Source organism: Pygoscelis adeliae, unplaced genomic scaffold (assembly GCF_000699105.1).
Source record: "Pygoscelis adeliae isolate BGI_AS28 unplaced genomic scaffold, ASM69910v1 Scaffold18, whole genome shotgun sequence".
NCBI lineage: Eukaryota > Metazoa > Chordata > Aves > Sphenisciformes > Spheniscidae > Pygoscelis > Pygoscelis adeliae.
In genome coordinates, this window is record NW_008825558.1 from 2,650,662 (window position 1) to 2,664,573 (window position 13,912).

At 41.8% G+C, this 13,912-nt stretch overlaps 1 protein-coding gene across 1 annotated transcript in view; it reads left to right on the forward strand.

The window, feature by feature from the left end:
• Positions 1-5,168: 5,168 nt before the first annotated feature.
• The window catches only part of HSD17B2 (hydroxysteroid (17-beta) dehydrogenase 2), an 11,176-nt gene continuing 2,432 nt past the window's right edge, over positions 5,169-13,912 (forward strand). The window contains exons 1-4 of the mRNA XM_009332301.1: positions 5,169-5,445; positions 9,943-10,155; positions 10,462-10,647; positions 13,744-13,881. Of these exons, the coding sequence (XP_009330576.1) occupies positions 5,169-5,445; positions 9,943-10,155; positions 10,462-10,647; positions 13,744-13,881 (814 nt within the window). The remainder of the gene's footprint in view (positions 5,446-9,942; positions 10,156-10,461; positions 10,648-13,743; positions 13,882-13,912) is intronic.

Sequence of the window (13,912 nt, forward strand, 5' to 3'; positions counted from 1 at the left end):
GTTCCTGAAAGCCTAGAGATCCGTGGATGTCTGGAGAGTTAGAGAAGAAAACCTCCCTTGCAAATACAAAGGAGTGCTCATAATCTTAATGATTTCTCTGATTTAAGATGTTTTGTCTATTGCAGAAAACTTACAAAGGGTGATTAGAGTTCATGTAAATACCACTGCTTCAAAGCGAAGATAGAGCTGCTGCAGAGGATTCACATGGGAAATGCAGGCTGCAATTATTTCTTTTGAAGATTGTATAATGCTAAGGGGTGTGTTGCATGGGTACCTGCCAAAAGGATTTACAGGTCCAGTTTGGCCATCAGTACAGAAGTTCCTCACTCTGAGGTTCTTACACTTGAGAAAGTGACAGGATATTTAACTGAGGCAGTAATTATTATTGTTGTTATCGTTGGCTTTTGTTAGAAATGAATATTCAGAAATGGTGAGCTACAACTGTTTCTTCACTGCTGCATGATCTGCAGGAATTACTGTCTGTCTCTGAATTTACAGTCTTTACAATTACTATATTTCTAAAAACAAAATATCCAGTGACTTAGAGGTAAAATAAATTTCTTACTTTTTTTTAGTGGATACGTACTTTATTTGACAGGAATTATTTTCCCTAAGGGTCTATTAAAGAAATAGTTTGAAGACAAAGGAGAGGTTACACAGCCTTATTTTCAGTTGCACATAATCTTTTTTTGCCCATTTTCGGTGCATGCCTGTGAGTTCAGAGACGTTAATTCACAAAGCTACTTGGCTACATTCCTAGCTTTAGGCAGACTAATAGCTTTGTTGTCTTTACTGGGACAATTCATGTGCTTCAGGTTGAGTGCATGAAGAGATAACTGGCTGAAGTCAGAGGATTATCTCAACCTTTGTATAGGAGTTCAGTAGTATTTGTGAGAGCAAAGTCTGTTTGCCCAGATGAGTTTTGTGTATGCAAGTTCAATAGCTTTTGCATCCAGGACTTACAGCCTGACAAGTGCTTGTGTAGCCATTAAGTCCACCAAAATCCAAATGTATGAAGGTGTTAATGTACTCTCAGAAGCTGCAGTCAACCGAAGTAAATAATTTCATATTTTTTCTGCTCATATATGTATTTACTCATGAGAATCATTTTTCTATCTTGGTTAATGACTTATTTGGTGAAACAGATTCCAACCTATTTTCTGCTGAAGTTATTTTCCAAGAAAAACCTTGTAGCGAAGAACCTCCCTACAGAACTTGAAATGCAGATCCCTTACCCAGGCCACAAAAGCACACGAAGCACACGGAGCAGGGGCTCTCAGAAGTGACAGTCATTGCGTTGCACAGCTGAAAAAGCCTGAATCAGCAAACAAAATAGAGCAAAATGGAAAACTGAAGAGTTCTGTGAGAAATTCTAGACTGAACTGAAAAACAAATCTGTGACTGGCAGAGGCAGAGGAAGCTGAGATAGAGATTGGACATGTAGTAAAAATTGTTCATGCTTCTAGACAATATATTAATGTTGCAGCTGGGACAGAAGAATATCAACAGACAGCAACTATTGGATATGGCACGTGGTACTTCTGGACAGAGGGAAAGTGCTGAAAAGAAAAATGTTGACTAGTAAATTGCTGGAAAGCGCAAAGCAAGCACATGAGAAATGTGGCCAAAGAAGTGAAAAACGATGCAGGGAAAGGTAACAGAGACATGCTGAAGGCCTCATGGTTGAACTGGAAGCTTCTACTATGCTGGAAAGTCACAGAGGCTTTAAAAAAATAAACAGCAGGAAAACTTCTGAACCAGAAATGGAGCCATGAAAAGTAAAGACAGAAGAGTGCTCATTACCAAGGTAGAGCAGAAAAAGAGCTTGGTGGTGCATTTCAAAGAAGTTGTGAACAGGCTCAGCTCCACCACATTTCAAAGGAACAGGGGAACCTGAATATTTTGCCCTCTTTTGTTAAGAACAGAAATCGAAAGCACAGGCTGCAGCCATCATGCTGAAAAATATAGAGCCAGCAAAGGATGACAGGAGAAAAGCTTGGAGAAATGGGAAGGAAGTGAATTAATATCTGGGAAGAGGTGATTGTGCCTAAAGAATGAGAATGTGGAGTCAATGAGTGGATGCCTGTGATAAAGATCCCACACATTGGAGAGGTGTCCTTGCTTTGTCCTGGGGAAAGTCTTCTGCAGTGACACTACACAGGGTGAAAGATGCTGCGACTGTAGAATTCGGAGAAAAACAAGCTGGATTTGGACTCAAGAGATTCTGTGTATTCCCACGTTCTTATTGCACATTACCATGGAAGGATCGTTCTCCATGAAAGGCATCTTCTTTTGCCATTGCTTTAATTGACCTTCAAAAGTTATCACTTAGCATGAAGAGACTTACATGGTGGGGCACACTTGAGATCTGCAAAGCCCTGGTTAGAAACATCAGAAACGTGCACAGAGATCAAAGTGCTCAGTGAGGGTAAGTAATCACACAACAGAACGGTTCAGTCAGGAGGCTGGTCTGAATCGTTCCTCTGCTGCTGTTTGGCATTGGCATGCGCTGACTATGGAAGCAGTGTTCAGGCTTCAGTATAGAATATGTAGATTGCCAGGGCATAAAGGGACAGACAGGGCACTGAGTTATTGTGCGATGGCTCTGAAAACCTGAGAAGAAAGAAAAATGTCCAGGTCAAGCTTAGTTCAAAATCAATCAGCTCAAATCCATCCTCCTTGTAACACAGATGTCATGTTGATGCAGCATCCTGATAATTTGGAGGAACTACATCTTTTCCAGCAAGACTACCAAGAAGGAGGTGAGATAAGGGTGTATATTCATAGCATGAGTAGGCATGGCATAAAGAAATAGGAAATAATGCAAACTCAATTGCAATCTTGTGTTAATGTACAACTGTGAGAACTGGAGACACTAAGGTGGTAGAGAGGAAAGTAGATGCTTTCTTAAGATGGATAGTGGGCATGAGACGATGAAAATTATCTTGTTGCAAAGTTGTGCTGAAAAATCCTCAAGCAGCAATCTGTCTCTGCTGGCGTCGGAGAAAGTGCAGAGGGTTCATGAGGTGGGTACTCCAAATTAATGTTTCTCAGACAGTTTTAGATCATACCCCCCTTTCTGATAGCAACCTGTCTCATGGTGTGTATGATGTATGCACTTACATATAATTTTATTCACACACCAGGGTGAACACATGGTCAGCTTCTCATTAAAAGAAGCCTTCAGTGGTTATATTTTATATTAAAAATATGAAGTCAGCATTAATTCAGACAGAGATCAGTCCCCACCAGCCCTTCCCACAGTCGTTCTGCAGTGTTGTGGGTGCAGACGGGTGTTGTGTCAGCACACAGCAGCAGGTGTGTGTACAATGCATGCCTATGGCATCCCCAGCAGTCCATATATGCCCCCACCCTCCAATTCAGTGTGTGAGGGAGAGGATGTGCACGTGCACATATGCATTTTGGTGGGGGACGTGGCAGGGGAGCATGGAGCAGAGGGGAAGACTCAAATGGAGATTGCTCTGCAGGGACCAGGCACGGTGGCCACCACCGCTTGGCTCCTCGCCCACCTCTGTCCCCTCCCCACAGGCTGAAGGGAGTCAGGGCGGACATCAGGCTGGAGGTGGTCACTTCTGCCCCTCATCCCACTATGCACAAACTCCAGCTTGCTGTATCCTCAAGTGTGAGAGCGGATGCTTTAAATGCCAGCACATTTGTGATCATTTAAATCATGCGATAAAGACCAATTAGGGAGAGAAAGCAAAATTCTCCAAGGAAATCTTTAAGAAGGTGCCTTAACAGAGGGTAAGGTATAACTGTTGTTGAGACCAGCGTGCTACTAAATGCAGAAGCAGCAAATGGCAAGAGAAGTGAAAATAGCTTACACTTTGTGCACTAGTGGGAGGATAGATGAATGAGTGCTCACAATAGTAATGAGTGACAAGCAGACCGCGAGGGTCATGTTCCTTTAAGAAAGTGACCTCATCTCTAATGTAAATTACCTATAGAGGTACGTAAACATTTTCACTGGCTGTAAAAAATTATATTCAACAGGTTTGTCATCCCCTAAAACCCCAAAGGAATAATGGAATGGAAAGGTGCTTGTGTCTCATGCTATGTTTGCAGCCTGCACTTCAATCTTCCGGTGTCTGTCTAAAATAAAATAGGTCAGCACTTCATTTTCTTTCGGAAAACCAGCTACATCATGTTAGCTGTTGCGTGATAACTTAGGCTCGTCTCTCAAACCAATTAGCAGGGATTTTTAAACAGGGTTAAATATGCATAAGTTGTATTTCAATCCTTTTAGCTGGATTTTAAAATTTTCTTATTGTTTAAATAACTTTCAGAGTACACCACCGTAGGTGTTAAATCTCTCAAATATATTTAATTGATTACATTTTTTCCCCCCAACTTGTTGTGGGTATTGAACCAGTGATTCCTGTCAAAACTAAGGCAAATGTTATCACTGGAGGTCAGCTGAAGACTCAATCTCAGGTGTGTTACGTGTGTTCACTTAACAAAGTGCCCTTAATGGCAAACCAGCAATCACCCCTTCCCAGCCTCCCAGACCCCCTTGAATGTCAATTAACCATAGGTATTTGCTGAATGTGGAGTAGGTAAATAGCCAAAGGTATGCACTAAAGCAGGGAAGGTCATTTTGGGCTTTTTGTTGAAAGAGGAGGGTGGCCCATGTGTGATAAAGCCCAACGCTAACCACACAGTTTGCACTACACAGAGTAAATAACCCTGTCCTGACTAATTTTTTTCACTGCCCATCAAAAATCAGTTCTACTGAAACTACACCCCAAGTTTTTAGGCAGGAAATTCCAACTATTTCCCATAAAGGAAGCTGTTCTTTTTTTGCTATCTAGGAAAATGTACTTTAAACATCTAAAACATATAGCAGTTAATTTTTCCTTGAAGCCAGCACTTGCTACATCATGTCTATATCCAGTGCTGTCAATCATTATCCAGCCAGCATATTATTCAGAAGGTGGAGCTTTCAGGCAGAAGGAATAAAAGGTAAGAAAAGGAAAGCTTCTGCTTCTTGCTGATGCCAAGGGTAAGTGAGATTATGTCAAACATTTAAACAGAGTCCCCTTTCTCTGCCCCACCCCCTGCTCCTATATAACATGAGCTGCATGTAGCAACACCTGCTTTTACCCAGCTGGTGGTGGGGTGTGTGTGTCTGCTTCTCGCCCCTGCCAATGGATGCTCTTGCCGGCAGCCCCCTTGGATGGCTCTGTGTGGGCGTCACCTTGCTTTTTGGGGTGACTCTGCTCTGCATGGCCAAGAGGAGCTCAGCGGAGAAAGCAAATGTGCTGGTCTGGAGCCTCCTGCCTGCCTTGCTGGGGCTGCCGTGCGTGGCCACGCTGGGTGCTGGCGGAGGGCTGGTGGTGTTTTGTGCCACGAGCCTCGTCTCCTCTGTGTACCTGGGTGGCCGGGTGCTGCTGCCTGTGGGTGACAAAGCTGTGCTCATCACAGGTAAGGTGCTGCAGATGTGCTCTGGGAAGCAAAAACTGGCTTTTCTCACAAGTGGGCTGGAAAACTTTGTGTTCTCGGGTTAGGTATCTATGAAATGCATGCTTGTAAGGTTTTCTTTAATTTTTTTTGCTTATTTTATTTGCTTTGCCAGAGATGTTTTTTCCAGGTAAATAAGTGTTCTGAAATTAAGTAGAAAAGCATCTTAATAGATGCTATTATTTTTTAGTGTCTCATTTAATCTTTACAAGTAGCTTTTTAGACATACTTGTGAAATTAACTGGTGCAAAAAGCATAAGAATACTTATGATGGTCTAACTTTTTAGGAGAGACATTAATTTCTGGAAGCCCTCGGAACACTACATTAATACATTACTTTTCTTTACTTGAATTTATTGCCCTGGTGACGGATGTATGGATACCTTTTGTGTGTGTGTTTACACAGTGTGTACTGTGTATATCATGCATATATTTCAGGACACTGGTTTGGTGCCATCTCTTTGAAACTGTGTGAAATCATTTGGGAGTGAGTAATTTCCTTCGCTAGCAGTGAAAGTTCGGAGCTAATGAATTCAGTCTCTATTAACACTCTGATCTACTCAAAACCCACTTTTAGTTTGCAGAGATGGCATTTTTGTGGTTTTATGGCTTTTCTCCTGTTTCTTCTAAAACTTTAAATGTTGTTTCTTTGTGTTAATCAAACCTTTAAACCAGAGTGCCTGCTAACTGCTTCTTGCACTGTTAGCTTGCTCTTTTTTGTTTTATTTTCTATTTTTCCCCTCTGGAAAGCTGAATTAAGTTGCTTTGGTTTATATAGCTATTTCTTGCAGAATTTAATTTCATTTTATAGGGACACCTGGAAATAATTTACATTTGCCTAGCAAGCATTAATATGGGGATTAAACATAAAAGTTAAAAAAGGACAAGAAGAGCAGCAAGTTCTCCCCTTGTGGTTTATCTGCCAGCTGGGTTTCTCCCTGCAGGTGTATCAGATGAAGATGGGTATCAGGCAGGGGGGAATAGGGAGCAGCCCTTTTCCACCCCTGCAGACACAGGGGTTGCGCTTGCACTTGGGCATCTTCTTACTTTTGTAAGACTGCAGTTCTTCAGGAAAGAGCGCTCTCTCAGAGCTTACCTGCTCTACATTTGAATTAGAGCACTATAGGGGAGTGAAGAGCATTTAAGTATATTCCAGCAAGTGGATGTGCTTTCTTTGTACCTATGCTGCAACTGTCCTGAAGAAATGCAAGTTCGGACACCTCTGACAGCTGACGCATCTGAGGAGGCTCTTCTTGGTCTTTATTTGAATCCAGACTGATATGCAATCAATCAAACCCTCCATCAACTGAAATGAAAGTTTTAATCAACATGTTTCTTGGTTAAGTTGCTCTGATTGCAGTACTCTTCCCTTTACCAACTGTAGGATGTGTGTCTGCATGCATGTGCAGGTGCAAGGTGCCTTTAAATCAATTCTGGTGTCACTTTCTCCAATTTAAACAAGACCTGAGGCAGGCATTTCATGGGAAATGGTGATTTATTTTCTTCTTTTTCTCCCCTTTCAGCCCTGCGGGGTTGAGGAGTGCTGCTGTGCTCTGAGCAGCTGCCACATATCACTCGTGAGACGGCTGCCTTTGGCCAGAGGATGGAGTAATCTCTGTGCTTCTCTCCCTGGGTTTTGTCAAATATTGTTCTGGTCCTCTTTGGATGTCCCTTGTATGGGTACCACTGTGCATTATTTGTTTAAGCCGGCAGTTCATCGGAGTACCACAATAAGGGAAACTGTGTACAGTTGTCAAAATTCTTTTTCACATGAATAAATGCGGGGATGTGAGCAGTCTTAAAGTCATTGGTGAAACATTTCTATTGATCCTCTTGCTGGGAGTGAGTGCTTCAGTGTCCTTAAACAGAAGCTCCTGGGCACGTGAACACTTTAGTGTAGTTTGGTAGACCCAATAACCAGCTTCCCTAAAAATTAAATTACCATGAAGATCCGAAGTAGCAGGAATTGTAAAATTCTTGCCTTGGTTATTCTGTGTGCAGCGTGATTAATTTCTCCAGTTAACCTGGTCTTTTCATTCTTGTTGTGTAACTTGGTGTTTCTGATGCTTAGTGTGAGTTGATGATAAATTCTCAGTAACGATTCAGTTACAGTCAGTACTGACTGCCTTTCTTATAATAAATCTTCTAATAATTCACAAAACATTATTTTTGACATAGAAACAAGGAGAGGAGGGAATTCTCTATTTCTTCCCCATAGAGACCTAACTACTGTTTGAATTTTATGAGTTGAAGGGTAAAGTTTCTCTGGACTTCAATAACAGGTCTGAAACTCAAATCAGACTTGTTTTGATAAAAGCTGGGGACAAACCCAGTGGCAGGCACAGATAAACTTTTTATTTCCTTCTCGGGGTTGGTGCACTCATCCCTAGTTGTTGAGCACTCTGCCCCTTCCCAAGTTAAATCTGCATTGTAAAACTTAAGTAATATGTAGCTCTGTGGCTGTGTACTTGCTGGGAAGAAAGAAAGGGGAAGGATTTGATCCAGAAATAGGGTTTTTCACTAAAAGAAAAAGAAGGAAAGACACCCCACCCCCAAACCCAGAAACCTGTCACGTCTTTGGGATATTTGCAGGCCTCTTCATGTCTCTTTGGGGAATTCCAAGAATGCAGGTTTGTTCTCTTTCAGGTCAGGGCTGCAAGAAGCTAAGTGTGATATATGTGGTGCTCTGGTGCATCTTCAACAAACTGCAGACTTCAAAAATGTTAAAAAGCATTTTTTTTTTTTAAAGAATTAAGTAGAGCATGAGTAATTCTTTTGAACATCTTGCACTGATTGATCCAGGCATTTAGTACATATTTCTTTCAAGTCACTTGGAATTAATTTTTTTCACTTTTCAGGACTAAAGCCCCAGTTAAAAGACAGAACCCAGAAATGAAGATCTAGCATGATTAAGATTAGAATTTGACTGCCAAAAAGACTCTTGACTATGGATCTTGAGCGCAGGAGCAGGCCTGTGAATAACTATGATAATATCGGCCTCGGTGTGCCAAAATCACAGACTAACCCTCATAAGTTTCTGGTAGGGTTAAGTGGGGAGTATCGCTGCTCTTTCACAAATGAGGAAATAGTCAAAAAACTGGCAGGAGTCCCAGCCCTTTGTCCCGCATTCAGGTTTCCAGCCATGCAGATGGGTTTGGAAGCTGAGCATTTGTGTGACAAATTGCTATTGCAGGAGATAGCCAAGCCCTGGGATAGCTCCACAGATCTCGGTGCACATCAGCATCTGGGAGCTTTCTTTGCCGCAGTTATAGTGAAGGGTGCGGTGCGGTATCATGGGACATGCTGATGTATCTCTGCTTTACAGTGTAAAAACTGCATTAATTTCTTACTCATTTTCCTCCTGATATTGTCCTTTGCAAAACTCCTGCAGCACAGTCCCTGTAAACTCCTTCCCTGTCTGTAGCAGAGCCCTGTATCACTTCACTGGGAGTCTTGGTGGGCAGATGGGTGAGAAGTTTCCTCTCTCTCTAAGATGATTCTCTGTAGATGGGAAGAACGGAAACTGGAATTGAAAAAGACACTGGCAGAGAAAATGCTTAAAAGTATCTTAAGATAGTGGCAGCAAAATACTGTGTCAAAGGGGGAGACTTGTGAATCAACCCAGTCACTTGTTAAATCATCATTCTTACCTGGTGGGAGGAACTGCACGATTGTGATCGCAGAGATCATTGTGCGTTTGCTTTAATGGTGCTTCCTGCATTTAGTAGTTCATTGCTTTAGATGTAAAAAGTTTGGGAATAAGTTTAGAGGAGGATAGAGAGAACAAGAGAAGTTCTGATGCAAGTTTACATGAATTAAATAGCTGGTGTTATTTGGCTTAGCCCAAAAATGCCATTCTGAGGCTTTCTTAGGATTTGAAAGCATTGAACTGCTTTGCAGGTAAAGAAACAGTTGCTTGACTTTGTCTTGGTGGCAGCCTGTGACCAAAAGGTGTTTTTCAGAAGGATCCAGATATAGTAGATGTTTGAATAAAATAATGCAACTTCTTTAAATTAAGAAATAATACCCAACAATTTCTTTGAATTCTAATGCTCTGTAATTGCTTTGTCCATCTGAGATTTCAAATTAAAGTACTTGTGTGTTTTTTTTCTGTTTTTTTTTTTTTCTTAGATACTTTTGTTATGAGGTTTCTGTCTGAATATTTGTATAAAACCAATCTGGGGTTTTAGTTCCATAAATCTTAGCCTCTCAGTGGGAAATCATGAGCTGATGCCATCAGCTCTGGGCCAAGAGGACATGGTCTATCAATCTTTATGGAACATGCAAAGTTCCAGCTCCTTAAACCTTCACACATGACAGTAGGAAGAAAGGTTCAGATCTATTTCAGTGACTTTATTTCATCATCTTTTTGGTTACATTTCCATGTATTTCCAATTTTATTTTTTTTAGATGATGGTTTAGGACAGACCTACTTTTCAAATGTCTTTTTGATGCTTTCAGGAAGCGACACTGGGATTGGACATGCACTGGCTAAATACCTGGATAACTTAGGTTTCGTGGTGTTTGCTGGGGTTTTGAATAAGGATGGACCTGGAGCTGAGGAACTAAGACGGACCTGTTCTCGGAGACTCTCTCTCCTGCAGCTGGATATAACCAATGCCACCCAAGTCAAAGAAGCCTATCTAAAAGTCTCAGAGAAGGTGCAAAATGCAGGTATGGCTTTTTTACCATTCTAATGGGGGTATTAATGTACCTGCTTGCAAGGTACATCTCTTACCTGTTGGCTGCATCATGGCTTATGTGTGCAGGTCATTTCCACCGCTCAGTCTGTGGGCAGATTGGGTCCTGATTTCTGGGATGTATGAAAAATGGTGATGACTGTTCATGGAGTGGGTACTGAGTATCTGTAGCTGCGGATCATCTCTGCCTTGATCTGGAGGCACCACCCAGCTCATCAGTTTAATCTTATGGAGTTGATTTCCTGCTGTATAGCAGCCCTGTGTTTTCTCCTCTTCCCAGGGCTGTGGGGAGTCGTGAACAATGCAGGCATCCTGGGCTTCCCCGCCGATGGTGAGCTGCTCCCCGTGAGCACATACAGACAGTGCATGGAGGTGAATTTCTTTGGGGCTGTAGAGGTGTCCAAGACCTTCTTACCATTACTTCGGAAATCCCAGGGGAGGCTGGTTAACATGTCCAGCATGGCAGGTGAGCTGAACTAAAGCACCAAATAAATTTCTGGTGTAACAGGAGAAACAACTATCTTCCTTGGCAAAAATGCTGAGGAAGGTGTTGGTCAGTCTTGCTTGTCAATACACCTAGGGAATTGGTATCTAGGTAATAAGTGCAGGTTTTTCTTTTGTTTGGGAGACTATTCCCAGCAACCAGCCCTTAAAGCAGAAGAGCTTAATATGGATAAAAAGACACTGTTCTATAAAAGACAGTCAAATTCAGATCAGATGCTATGAGTGATAGCTTTGTGAGCTTCCAGAAAGATGGGTGGTAAATTGTAGACGTTTCTAACATGTTCCAGCAGAAGTCTGTGACCACCTCAGTTTGTTTGTCATTGAACCACATCGTGGAGATGCCCCAAAGCTGTCTGTCTTACACAGAGACAGGTTTTCTTTCATTTGGGCTGGTTAGAGCTAAAGTTTTGGCCTTTTTTTAATACTTTGGGTTAAAATTGAAGCATAAATATATTTTGGGTATGTTCATGACAATTGCCATTTGTAACAGTCTGTAGTTAATGTTAGATATTTCAGTTGGGCAGCTCCACCTCTGAACCCTTGTAGGGCTCAAGTACTATAGTTAGAGTGAGAAAGCACAATGATAAAACACCTGCTGAAGAGAAACATTTAGTTCTTCAAGAGCAGAAGGCAGCTTTATTTTTTGCCTCATCCTATGATTCTTTCCCCAGCGCACAGCCCCAGAGCGTGGTCTGCTAATAACCTGGGACCTGGAGAGAGTGTGTGTTTTATATTTCTTTAAAAACATTTTGTTTATCTTCTTAAAAATACTTTAGCCTAACATATCAGCAAAATGGTATTTTTTATTGATAAAATAACTTTTTTCAAAATGATTAGCAGCACATAGTATGCACTCCAGTTTTGTCCCATAAATTGGATCCTGTGCTTACTATATATATGCCTTCATAACATGACCTTCTATTCTAGGGGGACAGCTGGGATGCTAAGATGTAGGAACAGAAGTAACAGTATCTGGTAGCCAACAGCTGAGAAGCAAGAATGCTCCTTTGAGACCTGCTAGAAGCAGGCTGTCATGATGCTGGAAAGTATTTTAGTTTAAGACCTCTTAGGGATTTACCATATCATCTGCTTCCCAAATTTTCCTTTGCCTTGTCTTCTTGCACCCTTATTTCTGCGCAGTTGGTGTCCACTCCAATCCTGCTGTATTGCCGAGGTGGCTCGTACAAGCATTACCTTGTATTCATGGCTTACGTTGAGGATGTGGCCTCAGCCTAGCTTTGACGCTGCCGTCTTCTGTTTTCTTTTTTTAATTCCAAGTATATTTTGTATCCGCATGCCTGTGTTTATGGTTCATTGCTGACACTTAAAGAAATCAGGACTGAATTATCAGAAGGACCTTTCTGGTGCTGCTCTGCCCACCAGCCCTTGCAAGCACAGCGACAGAGGACAGACCTCTGTTTTCTCTGAGCACCCAACTGAAGCTTGTGCTTTTGGTGTTTTGGGGCAGGTGTCTTAATTCTTGGCATGAATCCCTAAGCTGCCTTGCAGGGATAAATGGAGAGCTTCCCTATTCTGAGTGATTTGCCCTTACAGGAGTTGATAATGACCCTGCTTAAACTAGAGGTGTTCGCACAGATCTTGCATGCGGGCTGGTTTGGGTAAATAGCTTCTTCTTAATGCAGGGTCTGAGGGTCCTTTGGTAAAACATTAGCAGAAAAGTTAGCGAGGTCTCATTGTGCCGAATCTATTCCTGCCTGTGTAGAGCTAATTTAACTGGACTTGAGGTTAGCCTGACCTCAGAGGGAAAAAGTATGTGATTCAATTGGCTCAAACCAATTGAAACTCAAACTTATTCAGATGCATACAGAAGAATAATTAACATATAATTGGCCTGACTTCTTCAAAGGAATGACTCTGTGTAAGAAGCTCCCGTGATACCTTGGTCGTTGCAGTACAAAACCCAATAAATGGCACCAGCGGCTTACCTGAAAATTCCCTTGTATCAAAGTATTTTCTTTTAAAAGATTCAAATACATTGAGATAAATGTGTAATGTTTGAAACGGAGGCTGTACCGGAGGATGTGCCCAACTGTCCATGTAGGCAGGAGGAGTGACGTGCCTCAAGGAGAAGGGGTTGCCCGTTCTGTTCCCTCCTCCCTGCTGTGCCCACACAGCCTGTGGTGGCTGTGATGACCCCTAAATCTAGCAGTGATACTCTGTGTGGTGATAACACCAACCTTGTGGAGAAAGTGGCGGGGGCTGAAGAAGGGGAAGATGCTCAAATCAAAGCATCTTTGGATTTTTCTAAAGCTGCAGAAGGGACAGTCTGCCAGTTTCTGGAACAGAGGAAATCTCTGTATTTGGAAGATACTATTTTCTGGAAGCTTTTGTTTTGTAAACATATGGATTTATTTTAAACTCACCTAAAATACTGGCTGTTTTCTATCTTCTCCATCTGAACAAATGCTGCTGGGATTGGAGAAGATAGGATATAACTATAGGCAGGGGATCTGCTTCCATGATGGGTCTCAGAGTCCTGTCACCCGGGGGATGTGATTCCAGCTTTGGTTTGTCCACAGAGGTTTTCCCCACTCTTGTGCTGTTGTCTCTGGTCTTTCTGAAACTAGCTGGAAAGAACTGGAAGATAAGTTGGCTTTATAAAGCTAGAATTGAGATTACTTACCCTGTTGTAATTGTGGTTTATAGTAGGAGCTTGAAATTCGTGTTACAGTGACAAGAACAGTGGCATTAAACTATTTTTTCACTATTTATATGAACTAAAACATTATCTGTGTTTCTGAAACCAACAGTTGTAACTTTCAGCAGTTTTTACCCTTGAATGCAGTACAGTTTTTTTTTTCTGCCATAGAAGGTGTCTTATCAGGTGTTACTGAGCATAACTGCTATAAGCGACTGCTCATTTACAGCTTTCACTTTTTTTAACCTCCAGAAAGAAATTATTCCCTCACTGACTTGTCTTTAACCTCAGTGAGAGCCGCATAATTTTGGTTGCGCTATAATCTTCCTTCTAAATCACAAAAATAAAGGCTGGAAAGAGCTGCCATTGAGCTTTATCATGTTTATATTGCTCCTGCAGGAGGCATTCCACTACCGAGGTATGCTGCATATGGTGCATCAAAAGCAGCTCTGTCCATGTTTTCTGGAGTAATGAGACAAGAGCTTTCCAAATGGGGAATTAAAGTTGCTACAATTCATCCGTCAGGCTTCCGAACAGGTTGGTATTTGACATTTTGGGTAGTTCTTTG